The sequence below is a fragment of the Condylura cristata genome, unplaced genomic scaffold (assembly GCF_000260355.1).
Source record: "Condylura cristata isolate star-nosed mole 26May11 unplaced genomic scaffold, ConCri1.0 scaffold00009, whole genome shotgun sequence".
NCBI lineage: Eukaryota > Metazoa > Chordata > Mammalia > Eulipotyphla > Talpidae > Condylura > Condylura cristata.
This window is the reverse complement of record NW_004567110.1, coordinates 48,167,518-48,184,000: the sequence shown is the minus strand read 5'-3', so window position 1 is coordinate 48,184,000 and position 16,483 is coordinate 48,167,518. Positions and strand designations below refer to the sequence as shown.

At 35.3% G+C, this 16,483-nt stretch overlaps 1 protein-coding gene across 1 annotated transcript in view; it reads right to left on the bottom strand.

Moving 5' to 3' along the window:
- Window positions 1-16,483, bottom strand: part of ARFGEF1 (ADP-ribosylation factor guanine nucleotide-exchange factor 1 (brefeldin A-inhibited)) — a 124,941-nt gene that overhangs the window by 27,026 nt on the left and 81,432 nt on the right. The window contains exon 23 of the mRNA XM_004679818.2: window positions 14,119-14,209. Within this exon, the coding sequence (XP_004679875.1) occupies window positions 14,119-14,209 (91 nt within the window). The remainder of the gene's footprint in view (window positions 1-14,118; window positions 14,210-16,483) is intronic.

Below are 16,483 nucleotides of genomic sequence, written 5' to 3'. Positions count from 1 at the left end.
ATAGAAGGTATCTTATGAAGAAAATAAATTTTTAAAGCTAATAATTGGCACACTACAAAACAGATTTTTCAATTTTTCCTAATTACTAGCATTAAAGAAATTCTTTAAAAATTCTACAAATAATGTAGGTTTGATTAGAAAACTCACTTGTCAAATTATAGGTCATTTCATATAATATTTTTTAAGGGAAGTCAGGAATAAACCAATTTTCTTAAGATTTTAAAAGTTTAGAGTTAAGCACTGCCATCCAGCCTAGCGGAGCCTTTACCACTGAACTCATTTCTATGTTTCAAAGTTTCATGAAAGATTTCAGCACACACATATCAATCCTTGTTGTTGTTGTTTTGTTTTTTTTTTAAAGTCTCCAGTATTACCTATGGTCTTAGTGCATAACCACGAGTTTGATATTACTTACAGGATGAAACATTTCTCAAATAAAATGTACCCTACAAGGTGTGTATGATAAAAAGGAGGCCCTAAGGGAATGGACAGGTCAAATACTAAACTTAGAAATAGAAACAGCAGTTACAGTAAGTGCTAACTAATATGGTTACTCTAAGGGCTTATGCATCTACACTCAGTTAATAATCACAAATACTCTGTGCAGTATAAATTAATTGCACTCCTAACTTTATACATATAAACTGAGGCACAAAGATATTTAGTAACTTTCTCAGTCACATAACTATTTACTTCCAAAACTCATTATTCAAGTCAAGACAGGCAGACTCCTCTGTCCATCTTCTCAACCAATTTCTAAACACTGCCTCATACTCAGCTAAACAAGACATATCCCCAAAGCAAAGAAAGTGACGGAAAAGATGAAAAGCTGGAAATACATCAAACTAAAGCAAAAGAGCCATTAAAGAAAACAGAGACACCCTAGTGATTGGCAGAGAGTTTTGCAAACAATACTACTGATAAAGGACTGATCACAAAGATCTATAAAGAGTTAAGATGGCTCAACAAAAACAAAATATATAACCCAGTTAAAAATTGGGCAAAAAGACACTTTTACAAAAAGGAAATGCAAATGGCCAACAGGTTTATGAAAAATGTCCAACATCACTTGTTATCAAGGAAATGGAAATCAAAACCACACTGAGATAACACTTTATAACAATGAGAATGTCTCATATTAAAAGTAAAATAGTAAACCAGTGCTGGCGAGGATGTAGAAAAAAAGGAACTCTCCTACATTGCTGATGGGAATACAAACTGGTCTAACCATTATGGAAATCTGTGTGGAAGTTCCTCAACCTACTAAAAATGGAGCTTCCATATGACCCAGCATTAAACTGCTAGTAATCTACCAAAAGGACACAAAACATTCATTCAAAAGGATACCTACACCTTTATGCTTATCCTTATGTTTATCTTGTTTATTGTATTTACAATAGTAAGCTATGGAAACAACCAAATGCCCAAGAATAGATGACTGGATCAAGAAAATGTGATATATATACACAATGGAATACTAATCAGCAATCAAAAAAAGATAAACTCAAGCCATTTGCAGTGACATGGATGGAGCTAGAAGAAATCATGCTCAGTGAAGTAACCCAGAAGAAAATCAGATGGTTTCACTTAGAGGAGGAAAATAGGGGAAGCAAATAAGGTATCAGGAAATATATATATATGTAATAAAAAACAAAATTAACAGACAACTATAAATCAAAGACATTCTGCAGAGGAGGGGAAGGCAGAGGGATCAAAACAGGGAGGGAAGAGCACCAGGGACTATGGTGATAGTGCACAGGTGAAGTGGTGGTGGGAATTTTATTGGGCTTATACCTGAGGGAAAGCATACATTTAAAAAAAAAAAAAAAGAATAAAATATATATAAAATAAAATGAAAAGTATGTAATAAATTATTGCTGGAATTCACAACCCAAATGCCCAAAAGTAGATGACTGGATTAAAAAGATGTGGTACATATACACAATGGGTATTACTCAGCAACCAAAAATAAATAAACACATGTCTTTTGTTGCAACATGATGGAGCTGGAAGGGATCATGCTTAGTGAAAAAAGCCAGAAAGAAAAGGATAAACACCGATGGTCTCACTCATAGCAGGCATATAAAGGACCGGGGAGAAAATAATAATAATGAACAGCTATATACCAGAGATATTTTATGGGGGTGGAGTGGGGAATGGGATCAAAATGGCACAGTGGGGGATAGGGGGTGGAAGTGCACTGGACTACGGTAATGACAGATGAGTGATTTGGTGATGGGAAGCCCACGAGGATTACAACTGAGATGGGAAAAGGCACAAAATCATGTAAAAATAAGTATTATTAAAAAAAATATTGCTGGGATTCAAAACTATCAAACTGAAAATAAAATAAAATGTATGCCAGTTTTATCCTACTGCCACAATCAGTGTTCTAAGTATTTCATAGTATTTATAACCATACTACCTTTCAAGGTATATTATATCTATAAATCCTGGCAACAATTAACAAAACAAGACTGGAAAAACTGGATTGACAACTGACAAGAGGGGGCTCTCTCTGGTGGTGCAGCAGGTTAAAGCACAGCACTAAGAAGCTAAAGCCACTTCAGCATGGGTTCCATCTCCACCCCAGAGTTGATCCCCATGGCGTGACAGACCTCTCCTGACCCGCCCACTGCTCCCCTCAGAAGTGTACTTTGTAGATCTGCCTGTTCTGCTCCCCACTCTGTCTCTGGTGAATCCTCTCACCACCCCTCACCTCTGGCCTATACCCCAGTTCTGTATGCATAAATAAATAAATCTTAAAAAAAAAAAAAAAAAAAACCAAAACTGACAAGAGGGCCCTCCCTGGTGGAGCAAAGGGTTAAAGCGCAGCACTATGAAGCTATTCACAGCCACTGCAGCATGAGTTTGTTGATCCTTGGCCAGGGAGGTGACCCATATGGCATAGCAGACCTTTCTTGTCTTGCCCACTGTTACACTCAGCGGTATATTTCAGTAGATTTGCCTGTTCTGCTTCCCACTCTGTCTCTGCTGAATCCTCTCATACACATACACACTCCTCCCCCACCCCGAGGTACACCTCAGTTCTTGTGTGCATAAATAAATAAATCTTTTTTAAAAAAAAAACTTACAAGATAATTCAGAATCTGAGTTCCTGTTAATGTTAGTAAGGAAACATCTTAAGATTCCCAATGTTAATCTGGTAATAAAACAAAACAATTTAAAAAATTTGCTCAATCAATCTGAGGAATAAAAACACTAAGGATTCATTTAATTCAGTGGTCAGAGTGGATCCGGAAATTAAAAAAATAGAAGCATACAAAACTCTTATATGAAAATGATTAGATTATGAATTATAAATGCCATTAGCTGAGTTCTCAAATCAGAGGTATTTTCATGGAAAGCAACTGCCAAAAAAAATTGTACCAACCATAGATTACAAACTGATTAATAGTATATTATAATTTAAGAGAGCTATAGTAAAAGAAAAAAAGAAACAAGACTTTTTGAGGGGGTGGGGAACAGAAGAAAGATGCAATTAGCAAAAAGTAGAGGAGTAACACACAGAGCAGAGGGAGGAACAAGAGGATGGGTGCACAGTGAGCAAGCCCAGCCTCCCTGATATGCCTCTCACCAATTGCCCTTGACCTCCTGACAGGGGGACAACCTTTGATAAGAGTAGAAAGATGAGTGATCAATGAAGAGAATAAAATGTGAAAAAGATCACCGCTGATTTTTGGGATTTGGTGACTATCAGATGACATCATTCAAGTGTGACAAGTGGCAGACAACATTTATAATGATGAAGGGAGAAGTGTGGATTTAGCAGCATATTGTTTCTAGATATGTCAGTACTTTTTGTGAATTTTAGACTCCCCTTTTTCCTCGCAACCCAGATGTTAATATTACACTTGTTTTGAAACAGGCTTTAGATAACCTTCTATATTAGATACTTTCAACAATGTTATTAGCTCAAACAAAAGCAGCTATTTTCATTTTAGTTGAAGTGACATGGTTTATAACACTATATGAGATTCAAAGGAAGACAGGTTATCTCCTAGACATTAACTGGGGGACTAGATTCAGCAAATTCATATACTTGTATTTAAATTTTCTTCAGGAATTGTCTAGCAATGAGGATCTAAAGTAGCTAAGAAAGGGAAACATTGTATGGTTTTTTTAAATCCTATTTTTCTTTTTGGCTTTTCAGATTCATTTAAATAAAGGTCACTGTAAGGAGTAGGGCCAAGTGAGGTGTTAAGCCATCAATAAAAATATTACAGGATGTCCCTTTTATTCAGGATATAGGGGAGATCTAAGTCATACATTTCTAATCTAAAATCTTCACATTTGATTTCCAGAATGCCCTTTTTTGTATGTAGATCGTTCTCCACTTAGTTTTTTTCAGTTAAGCCAAAGCTATGTATTCCTCCCTTACTATAAATTTTTACTTGTTAGTATATTTCCTAAGCTGTTTTATTATTATTCCTTTCCTATCTATGAAATGCTTTTTAAAAAAATGTCTTGCAATCACCAAGTTAGAGTATGTTTTTACCTGACAGTTATACCACAAGTTTTGACTGTCCAGTTGAAAAGTGAACCCATAGTTTCTATTTGTTTTTTTTTTTTTCAAGATTTATTTACTTATGCATACAGAACTGGGGTACAGGCCAGAGGTGCAGGGACTGTGAGAGGATTCACCACACAGAGTATGGAGCAGAACAGGCCGACTGATGAAGTACACTGCTGAGGGGAGCACAGTGGGCAGGTCAGGGGAGGTCTGCCGCACTATGTCGGTCACCTCTAGGGCAGGCGGGAATCAAACTCATGCTGAAGTGGCTTCAGCTTCTTAATGCTGTGCTTTAACCCAAGGGCCACCAGGGAGGGCCCTCTATTTGTTTTTAAAATTAAATTAATCCTAGATAAGAGTTGCTCTTTTTTTAAATCCAGGACCACTAATTTGATAATCTCTATTTTGGGGGAGCTGTTTGAACATCTGGCCTGTTACTCTCCAAGTGTAACTGTGTCAGCAGTTATCAAGGAATAAGTTGCTCCTCTATGCTATTAAAAAAAAAAAAAACAGAAGTAGATTGGAGATTATATATAGCTACAAAGGAATGGAACAACACATTTTCTTTAGTCTGTGAACTACAGGATAGAGCAGTATCATTAGCAATCAGATAGTTTTGCTATAGATTACATACAATTAATCTTTCTGTATATTCATGGTGATGACAAAAGTTAGAGAGCATGAATTTTGGGAAAGGGGATTCAAATTCCTACTTACTTTGGTAGCCTTTGAGGGGTTACTTTATTTCAAGTATTGCTTCACTTAAAAATAAATCATATGGTAGATCACAGTGGCTTGCAGAGGCACTTAGAACTAGATTTCATAAAATCAGTCTATAAAATAGACTAATTGATACATATATTCCCTGTATGAAAAGGGTCAGAAGAGTCATGACAATCTTGTGTGTTAACAGCTGAAGATAAGCCTGAAAGCATGAGTAGAACAAAAATTTGATGGATAACTTTGTTTGATCCACACTATGATAGTAACGCAGCAATGAATAAAAAAAGTTAACAAATGTGCAGTTTTGGGAACAAACAAGCAGTAAACTATATGCAACAAGCATGCAGACTAAATTACTGTAGTCTGCAGTAATAATTTTCACAGTGAAAATATCAGCAATAATATGTATGATTTTAGATTTAATTTTAAGATATATATATATGAGGAAATGCAGTTGGGGCTGAGCTGTATATGCTATCTAATAGGTGTCACAGTGGTTTCAAAATGTGAAATGGGATCAGTCTATAGCTATATTTGCTATCTTCAAAAATGAGTAGCAGAATTATGGTGCCAATAATGTATTTTTAAAATTTGGAAGTAAATCAATCCTGGATATTGTCTATTTCTGCAGTTTAGTTGCATTTTTGAACTTAATCAAGGTTAGCAATTCCTAACAATTCTAGTATTTCTAGCAAATCCTAAAGGACAGGGTACTACTCCCAGATTAAGGCTCCAAATTTCTCCTGCATTCTCATGACACCAGGAAAAAAAACAAGGTCCATGTTTTTCTTAGGAGCAGAGTAAGTTTTAGCCAGACCTATCAGCCAAATAGAGGCGAAAAAAAGCAATCCAACTCAGAAAGAAGTGACACTATCACTATATGTAGATGCTTTATCAAATACAGAAGATCCTAAAGTCTCCATCAAAAAATTATTAGAAACAAATGAACATAGCAAAGCTGTAGGCTACAAAGTCTATATAAAAATTCATACCTTTTTAACAAACAACAAGTAAGACGTAAAAGAAATTAAGAAAATAATTGCGCAGTTATTTTAAAAAGAACACACTGGAATCAGCCTAACAAGGAAGTTAAAGACCTATACAACAAGTACTACAAGATATTATAAAATGACTTACATAATGAGACAAGGAGATGAAAAGAGAGCCAGTGCTCACTGATGGCGATTCAATATCAAAGTTACTACCTTGCCTAAAGTTATATTTGACTTCAAACTTTTTTTATAAAGCAATAATGCTAAAAATAACATAGCACTGACAAAAAAATTAGATATATGAACCAACAAAATTGAAAACCCAGGACTAAATCTATGTCAAAATATATGTTAAACCTATAAAACAGTTACAACAGTATAATGAGGAAGACAGTCTCCTTAGTAAATAGTGTTAGGAAAACTGGAAATGAACACATTGAAGTTAGATCACTCACTAATGCTATACACAAAAGTAAACTTCAAATAGATTAAATTTAGATATAAATCTGTGATAAAATATATAGAAGAAAACACTGGAAATACATTGCATGATATCAATGATACAGATTACTTTTGGTGACTTATGACAAGACAGTTAAAACAAAAGTAAACAACTGAAATTACCTCAAGTCATAAAGCTTTCATACAGTAAAATAAATGTAACATGATTAAACAGACATGCTACTGAATGGGAGAAAATACTTACATAATACTTAATTGATAAGGGATTAATATCTAAGATATATAACAAACTCATACAAAACAAATTAAAAAAAAACAATTAATAAATGGGCAGCAGATGTGAACAATTCATCCATGAGTATATCCAAAAGGCCAAAAAACACATGAAACTATGTTTACCACTACATCTAATAAGAGAGATGCAGATTAAAACTACAGTGAGATCCATCTCATAACCATGAAAATAGCACATATTAAAAGACACCGAACAAATGTTAGAGAGGATGCAGAGAAAAATGAGCCCTACCACATTGTTGGTGAGAATATGAACTGATGCAATCATTATGAAAAGCAATCTGGATTTATTGTCACAAATTAAAAATGGAAATAGTGTGTAACTCAGCAACTGCCCTCATGGTCATATGTCAAAGAAAAGGCAACCATCAACTCAAAAACCTGTATGTTCCACAAAGTTCACAGCAGTATTACTTATAATAACTTGGACATGGAAGGAGTCTAAATATCCATCAATGGTATATCCACACTGTAGACAATTAGATAGCCATAAGAAAGGATGCTATACAGCAATTTTCAACAAAATGAAGGAAATCTGAGAAAATTATTGCAGCTAAATTAGATTAACAAAAACAAATACTTGGATACATTTATAGCACAAATTAATAACATAAAACACTTTCAAAAACCAGTGGACATTAATAAACACACTAAGGACCCTAGGGTCAATGGGGGAAATTTTGAATAAAAACTGGCTATTTATTGTAAATTATAAATTTTCTTAGACATAATAAAAAAGTTGATATAAATGACAATTTTAACCTCTTAAAACTTGTAATGAAATTGTATTTTCCTATTAATCAGGAAACAAGCTAAAAAAAATTAAGTAAAGAAAATTTTAATTTTTCATGTTTAGTCCCTATACTCATCCCAGCTGATTAGTCAGAACAATAAGCTTAGGGATAGGAAAATGACTATTTTTGCTGAACAAGTACAGAACTTTACCAAATGATGTTGAACAATATTCTCACCAGGGTTATCTCACTGAGTGAGGTTATGGATGGGAGTGAGAGCAATACATATGAAAATAAACTCAGACATTTCAGAGAAAAAAATCTAGTAAGAAAGTAAAATGTATCACTCAAGAACATAATGTTACAATAAGTCAAAGACAGAACTTTAGAAAGCATTCACTCTGAACTAAAATTTAGGTTGAGGTGTTGTAAAAAGCTAAATATTAGATTTATAATATAGACATATCTGTGTTGATGAATCAGACAACAAAATGCTTAGATTCCTCTGTAACAGCATAAATTTTTAGAAGAAACGCTCTGTTTAAATAGGTAACTTGTCTTCCGATAGCAGAGTAGAAAACTGGATATATTAAAATTGGGTTTGATAACATATACTGTGAAAACAAACAGGACACAAAAGGTTGACTCTTAACTGAATAGATTGTCATTGTGACAGTTAAGATGATTTTTCTAAAGAACAAGAAAATCATTTTGGAGAAGGGTACCCTGATAGCAGAAGGATTGACATCTCTTTGCTCTGAATTGTACATGGAAGCAGAAAGGCAGAGGTAAGAGCATATACTGGAAGAAATACTACCTGAGTATACATCCTGGCATCTCTCCTCAAATTATCTATGAAATGGTATAAAGATAATCAAGACAAACTTTGTCTAGTTATGGGGACGAGCAAGGTATTTAGTAGCTCTATGTCCAGTTTCCTCACTTGCAAATTGAGGGCAATACTAATACTCATCTCATGGGCTACTTTAAAGGGTAATATGAAGGAATATAGAAGTACTTCACGTGGAAAAGAATCGGAAGATGGTGGCAGAGTAAAGACGCTGAGATCACTGCATCCAGGCTCCTGCAGAATTTAGGACTAAAAAAGGACTATAGACTTCCATACTACGACTTCAACCCAAATGAGAACACCCTGAACTCACTAGAAGGAAGATAACAGAGGGAGATTTAGCGATTGGGGACTTCCGATAAGAGAACTCCTTTCCAGGAGTGCTTGGGCACGTGGAAGTTTGGCGGGCTGCAGGAGATGCTTTGCCCCTCGCTAAAGACCTGGAGGTGAAGGGGTACGGCTCAGCTCCATGAGTGAAGCCCAGGCTGAGGAATTACTGCAGATCCGTCGTCAGAGCACTTAGGCACTAGGCAAAGCTGCTGACAGATCAGCTTGGGAATGGGAAAGAGGGCAGCAGCGTAAAGACACCAAAACGACTACATCCAAGCTCACACAGGAATATATAAAAACAGACTATAGACTTTCATGCTACGAGTTTCAATCCAAATGAGAACATCCTGGACTCACTAGAAGATAACTGAGGGAGAATCGGCAATTGGGGAGTTCCGATAAGGAAACTCCTATCTGGAAGCACCACAGACAGGATAAGCAGAACCCTGCAACTCTGATGGGGGAGCGCCCAAGTTCTAGTGCCCCAGAAGGAGGCTTCCTGTTCATTCGGCTTTGAAAATCTGGTGATCTGGTGACTGGGGCAACTGCAAGGCTTGTAACCCTTTCACCCACCCCTACAGCATAGGCCTAGAGGACTGTTCCCAGAATTAGTCACTAAGGAGGGGCCAACAAGTTCACAAAGCCCCTGAGATAAAAGGGGGAAAAGAAAATCGGTTAGACTGAATCAGAAACAGGCCCATTAATACTCCCCCAAGTGGTAGGGAAAGAATGCTCTGAGTCCTGGAGGGCTTGAGGGAGTACTGACAGCCTGCACAACTGGGGGTGGGAGGAGGGTGGGGGGGGCGGTGGGTGTGCAGAATTAGGACTCAATGTGTCACTAAACAGCAGTTGGCTGTTTAGTAAACAGCAGTGCCTTATTGTGAGCCAGTAAGGCACTGCCTTGCAAGGCTCACAGTGCTCAGAAAATAAGCAAAACCAGTGACTGGCTCAACCACAGGCCCAGCTGCAACACTTCTAATGCCCCCCAAGACTGCATCTAAGCATAGAGGGAACCCAGGACATCAGAAGGCTACAAAGATTAACAGGCACCTTCCAGAGAAAAGGATTCAAAAAGTTACCAGAAGAAGGTGAACACCACAAGAGATCCCTGATTGTCACTGGCCGTAACCACAGACATAATTACACACAGTAGGGGCTGGAAAAACAGGAGATTTGAAACAAGTCAAGGCTCAGAATACCTTCCACAACTGAAGTGTCTGGAAGTCCCTCTGCCATCCCAGAAAGAATGTCAGTCAATAATAGCAACACTGTGTCTCAACAAATATTAAGTATTAGAAAATACACAACAGGGAAAAGAAGACAAACAAATATTCACGCAAGTCCACAGGGGTAAAATTCACCACAAAAAGATCAGTCAGCAGAACCACCAAAGAAATAGAAGAACTGCTCAGCCTACAAGATAGAGAATTCAGAATCATCATGATAAACAAACAAAAAAGTTGAGAAGGAAAAAAAATGAAGCAAGCCATCAAAGAGTTGATGAATGCAAACAAGAAAATGAATGAAAGAAATGAAAAAGGAAAAAATAATATGAGACAAGTAATCAATGAACTGAAGAAAGAAAATGAGACACTAAAAAAAAAATAGAAGAAATGCAGGAGATGAAAAGGCCCACCAGAATGCTGGGAAAAGTAATAAAAACAGAATAGATGAAATGGAACAACAAAATCAGCTCCCTCAAAGATGCAGAAATAAAGAGAATTCAAATAGAAAAAGAAAGAAAAAAAAAAGAAAAAGGAATGAAGAAACACTTCAAGCTATCTGACACCATTAGGAAATATCAGAGTTATAGGTATCCCAGAAGGTGAAGAGAAAGGCCAAGGAATCGAGATAATGGAAGAGAACTTCCCTAATATGAAAGAGATGGAAGTAGACATCCAAGAAGCAAGAAGAACACCAAACTAACATCAGAAAATCAACTGATGTAATCCATCACATCAATTGACAGAAAAATAAAAACCACATAATCCTATCAATAGATGCGAGAAGGCATTTGACAAAGTTCAACACCCATTTATGTTTAAGGCCCTCGAAATCCTTGGAATAGAAGGAACATAGCTCAACATGATAAAAGCTATATATGACAAAAAAGCTAAAAGCCTTTTCCTTGAGATCAGGAACAAGACAAGGGTGTCCACTATCGCCACTGCTTTTAAACATAACATTGGAAGTTCTAGCCAGAGTAATTAAGACTGGAAAAAGACATACAAGAATCCTAATAGGGAAAGAAGTAGTAAAACTGTCCTTATTTGCATATAATATGTTAATCTATATGGAAACCCAAAACACTCCACAGAGAAACTAATCAAAACCATCAACCAGTTTAGCAAGGTAGCAGGATATAAAATCAACACACAAAAATCACAGGCCTTCCTATACACAAACAACCAATCAGAAGAAACAGAAATAAAATAACCACCCCCTTTTCAATTAAAACAAAAAGAATCAAATACCTGGGAGTCAACCTAACAAAGGAGGTAAAAGACCTCTATAAAGAAAATTACAAAACACTACTAAAAGAAATTCAAGAAGACACCATGAAATGGCAAGACATTCCCTGCTCATGGATTGGGAGAATTACCATCAAAATGGCCATCCTACCTAAAGCGATATACAGATTTAACACCATCCTAATAAAAGTCTCAATGACATTCTTCAAAGAAATTGAAAAAATATTAATGAGATGCATATGGAACAACAAAAAGACCTCAAACAGCCAAAACTCTCATTACCAGGAAGAAAGAGAATGGAGGCATTACAACCCCAAACTTCAAGCTATCCTACAAAGTCATAATAATTAAAACTGCATGGTACTGGAACAGGCAGACCAGTGGATTCATATAGAAAACCAACAGGTTTATGGATAGCTAATCTTTGACAAAGGAGCAAAGAGGAGCAAAGAAGATACAATGGAACAAAGAAAGTTTGTTCAGCAAATGGTGCTGGGAAAACCAGGAAGCTACATGCAAAAAAAAAAAAAAAAGATCACTACCTCACTCCATACACAAAAATCAACTCGAAGTGGATTAAAGACCTAGACATAAGAACGGAAACCATAAAATCACCTGGAAGCAAAGTTGGGCCAAACACTACACGACATACACGTCAGTGACACCTTTAAAGACAGAGCACCCAATGCAACAATAGTGAAGGCAAGGATAAATACATGGGACTACATCAAGTTAAAGAGCTTCTATATACAGCAAAAGAGACATCACAAAAAACAGACATCCCACTGATTGGGAAAAAAAATATTCTCACACAAAACTAGCAACAAAGGGTTGATCACAAAAATATATGGAGAACTGATGAAACTCAACAAAAATAAACAACCCCATCAACAAATGGGCAGAAGAGCTATAAAGATATTTATCCAAAGAGGAAATGCAGATGGCCAACAAGCATATGAAAAAATGTTCAGCATCACTTGTAATAACAGAGATGCAAATTAAAATCACAATGAGATACCACCTCACCCCAGTGAGAATAGCACATCTTCAAACAATTAGCAACAACAAATCCTGGCGAGGATGTGGAGAAAAAGGAACTCTTCTGCACTGCTGGTGAAATACCAACTAGTACAACCACTATGGAAAACTGTTTGGAGGTTCCTCAAACTGCTAAACATGGAGCTTCCCTACAATCCAGCCATTCCACTCCTAGGTATCTACCCAAAAGACACAAAAATACTGATTCAAAAAGATACCTGCACCATGTTTATTGCTGCTTTATTCACAACTGGAAAGACATAGAAACAGTCCAAATGCTCAAAAATGGATGACTGGATTAAAAAGATGTGGTACATATACATAATGGAATATTACTCAGCAACCAAAAAAAGAAACATGTCTTTTGCAGCAACATGGATGGAGCTGGAAAAGATCATGCTTAGTGAAATAAGCCAGAAAGAAAAGGAAAAATACTGGATGGTTTCTCTCATAGCAGGAATATAACGGAACAGGTGAGAAAATAATGATAATGATAAACAGCTATATACCAGAGATATTTTGTGGGGGTGGAGTGAGGAATGGGATCAAAAACAGAGGGGGGAGGGAAATGCACTGGACTATGGTGATGGTACATGGGCGATTTGGTGGTGGTAAACCCACAGGAATTACAAATGAGATGGAAAAATGCACAAAATGATGTAAAAATAAACTATTATATATAAATATATATATAAAGAATTAATATTGTATCACTTCACAGAAGAAATAAAGTTCAATCTGCATTGGAAGAAAAAAAAGAAGTACTTCAAACGGTGTTCAGCATGTGGTTATACAGTAAACAATCTTCAACTTCACAAGAAAAAGTAATTTCCTGTCCCTTATGGAAAATAAAGGACAGGAAGTAAGCATTAAGAGTTCTTTACAAGAAATATTTCCACGGGCCACTTCCAACGTTAATAGCCAGTGAACACACTATTTATGCCTACACAGTACAGTGAAATGGTTTATCTAAAGCAATGCAAAATAATAAAGCAGCATGAGTCTCTAAGTACCAAGGAAAGATCATGATTTCTATTGTATTTTTGAGTTTTGATAAGTGGTTTAAAAAAGTTTAACTTCAGGGTTGTAAACAGTTTCAGTTATTTGGACATCCACTAGGAAACAGTTAATTTCAAAGAATACTACTATCACTGTGTACAGGTAATATAAAAAATCTGAAATATACAGAAAAATTAAACCATAGAATTATTTTTCCTTTTAAGTAAACATACTAAAAAAAGAAAATAGCTAACAATGTACATAATATACAAATTTCAACATCTTTACAAAGAAACTTATTTAATAACTGCCAGCATTTCATTGTACCCACTTTAAAGTAGTCCTACATCATGGACTCAGAGACAAATTACACTCCATTTTCAAGTAGGGATAGTAAGGGGAATGCTTTTTATAAAGAAAAAACATTGTGCATTTTTTTTTAAATCAAGGTTATAGTTTCCCTAATGTCCACTAATATCTACTGTAACTTATGTTTTCATTTATCCCCTCCCTATATTCTATGACCTAAAAAGCAAAATTATAGGTAATTATCTCAACAAAACAATATATTATATTAAGGTAAGTAATTTTGGCAATATTTTTTCATTTTTTACTACTGAGAAAATTATACCTAAATACTACAGAATTGATATAGTATTAATCTGAAAATGGAATAAAATGATTTCCTTACCTATCTACAGCAACAACAACACTTTGAGAACTGGTTTCTCCAATGGATTCCTGAATACTTGCTATCTGCTTCCAGTCCACATTTCCTCCAACTACCACACATAAAAGAGAGTAATTTCAGTTTGAAAACAATTCAGTGGAAGAATACACTTATAGTTTCTAAAACACATTTCTGAAATCAAGTATTTTCCTAGTGAAAAAAATAAAGCTCTGGGTGAATGATTCTTTGGGCTTTGATGACATTTACCAAAGCCATATATTCTTAGTGACCTATGCTAAATAATATACATAAATGTTTAAAAAGATACAAACTGTCCTTACAAGGATCACACAAATTAGGGTCACTGAGTATTTAAAGCCTGAAATTAATGACATTAAACATAATTTCCCTGAGTGTTTAAGAAATAACAGGGCACTAACCCCATTCCAACAATAACTTCCTAGGAATATGCCCAACTCCATATTGGGTATAGATTCCTAATCTCTGTCATTTAATGTCCAGCTCTCTGTTTACTAATGTGCATTAGAAATTCTACCTGTGTGTTCTGACGGACTCCAGTTTAAAACAATCATTTTATTTTTTCCCCTAAAACTGGTTCCCATGTTGACAAGCAAATAGTTTCCCCACTTTTCAAACTCTCAACCTTGCAATCATCTTCGACCTTGGATCCTCTTCTCCATAAGTTACTCAATCTTTTTTTAACCTGTTTTTCATATCATCATTTTTCCCCCATTAATACTCACTTCAGACCCTAACAATTTCACACTCAGATTGAGTTTCCTAACCACGTTTTTTGCCACCTATTTTCCCCTTTTACAATCTGTTCTTTTTTCTCCTGCCAGATTAATTTTCCTAAATCAGTCCACTTCATTTTGTTTGTTGTCACTAAAAGGACAGAAGATAAACTTTCCAGCCTTGTGTTAAGGCAGTTCCCTTCAACATTCTAGCCAATGTATTTCTATTCAAATCATCTCTCACCTATCTACTTACCAAAACCCAATTTGAGTTCTAAATGAAGGAGATTCCTCTTCATTGTTCCACTTTCCTCTGAACTAAGCATGTAAGTAAAGTACTACTTAGTCACAATTTTTCCATGTAGTTTCATATATATTACTAAGGGTGTGTTAATGTTGACTTTTAAACCAGACAAAAGGTTACCTAAGTTTGGGTACTAAGTTATATACATTTATTTTAGTATTTTCCTAATATGCTGAACAAATTTAGATAATAAATGCCCTCACAATTGCAAACATAGATTATGTAATTTAAACCAGCTAAACTTAAAAGTTCTATTCCAGGAACTGAACAATGTAGAAAAAAGATGTTTTCAGGGCTAATAACTATTTACTAGGTAAATAATATTTAGCACAGTAATTTACATAATTACAACCAACTTCAATACAATGTAATAATTATATAATGACTGAAATGAACTAATTACACCTGATATAATTTTTGTTAATCAGAAATAATTTTGATAGGCAAAAAGGAGAGCGGAGGCATCAGCTCATGAAAAATCCTCACAGGATGAAAGAGTAATTCAAGGCAAATATAGAAAGGTGATCATTTGAGAAAGGCAGCACAGGAAAAGCAATTCAGTAGAAAAGGCATATACAGACAATGGAAGCATTCAAGTGGATGTCATATTTTAACACACCTGCATGTGGGCATAATGGAAGATGGGCAGGGGACGTAAACAAGGGAGAAACGGTAGTGGGAGCTATAGCTTGAAAAGATATCAATACAATGTGAAGAATTTGACTATTACACTTTGTGGGCTACTTTTGAAAACATGTAACCATTAGTCTTTCATAAGACTTGGTAATAACTGTAGAACACAATGAAGTAAAGAAGGGATATCAGAGTCAGATGGAATCAAAGACTGAAATAAATGACAGGGAATTTGGGGTGACAGGGAAATAGTGTCAAATTAACACTTGAACAATGTTACAGTAATTCAATGAAGGAAAACCAATTCTTAAAAATGAATGCTGATCATATAAGTGCCTTTTGTATCAACTCAAATATCCTTCTATGGTGCTTTCTATACCTCATATATAACTAATTTGTAATCACTAATAATATTTAGAGAACTCAAAGAATAGATAAATGTTGAGCAATACAAAGAACCTATTTCATAGAACAAAGATGAGGTGTTGTGAATATTAAGATTTATATGATTAACCTACTGAATTTTAAATTTTTATACACAACAGAAAAGTATGTGCATGTAACTCAAATTTAATAACCATATGCTATGTATTCTCAATAACTATTGTTTTATGTTTCCAAAAAGTGAAAGTGCAGACTTACATTATATCAGACAGGCAGATAAATATATCTATATCTATCTATATCTATCTAT